We start from the raw sequence: 612 nt of genomic DNA on the forward strand, positions 1-612 counted from the left end.
TCGCATGTCAGATGTGAAGAGTTCAAACCTCGGCACGGCCGAGGATATGCACTAATGATGAGGTCTAATAAGATCAAACGTCGATTCCAGTGCTTCACTACTTCGGTCTTCGCTCACGAGACGAGGGGAGCATTTCCCAAACGAAAGTGATGTGTGGATGGGAAACTTTCATTTATTTACTATGTGGCCCACATTTGTACTGACTTCACATTTCCTTTCCATCGTCTTAAAAATCAACAGAGAGTAATGTCTCATCTCGACCTGCCTGCACTTGCCTGTACGTATTTGAATCAAAATCTAATGAGACCACATCAATTGGGATCAACAACTTAAGTGGGAAAAATAGAAACGCATTTCAGTGCGGAATCACATGGCAACTCACTTCACGGAGATCGATTCTGTTGTCATTATTCGTATCGATTGCAGTCATTAGTTCGCTGACCAATTCGTCCCAGTCGCTCTTGGAGAAATCCTAAGTCCGTGAATGGAAAATTCGCTATTTTGGTCAATTTTAGAACAGTACATAGTAATTAAGAACAACCAGCTTACAGACAAAAACGGGGATACCGGTAAAAGGAAGAAAGCCTTCGTTGCGGAGTTATTTATTAGAAA

The 612-nt window shown here is 41.8% G+C and overlaps 1 protein-coding gene across 1 annotated transcript in view; it reads right to left on the bottom strand.

Moving 5' to 3' along the window:
- Nucleotides 1-612, bottom strand: part of T265_10856 (hypothetical protein) — a gene marked incomplete at both ends in the record, with an annotated part of 48,887 nt that overhangs the window by 32,256 nt on the left and 16,019 nt on the right. Inside the window, one exon of the mRNA XM_009177343.1 lies at nt 383-472. Coding sequence (XP_009175607.1) covers nt 383-472 — 90 coding nt within the window. The remainder of the gene's footprint in view (nt 1-382; nt 473-612) is intronic.

The sequence above is a fragment of the Opisthorchis viverrini genome, assembly GCF_000715545.1.
Source record: "Opisthorchis viverrini unplaced genomic scaffold opera_v5_417, whole genome shotgun sequence".
Lineage (NCBI taxonomy): Eukaryota > Metazoa > Platyhelminthes > Trematoda > Opisthorchiida > Opisthorchiidae > Opisthorchis > Opisthorchis viverrini.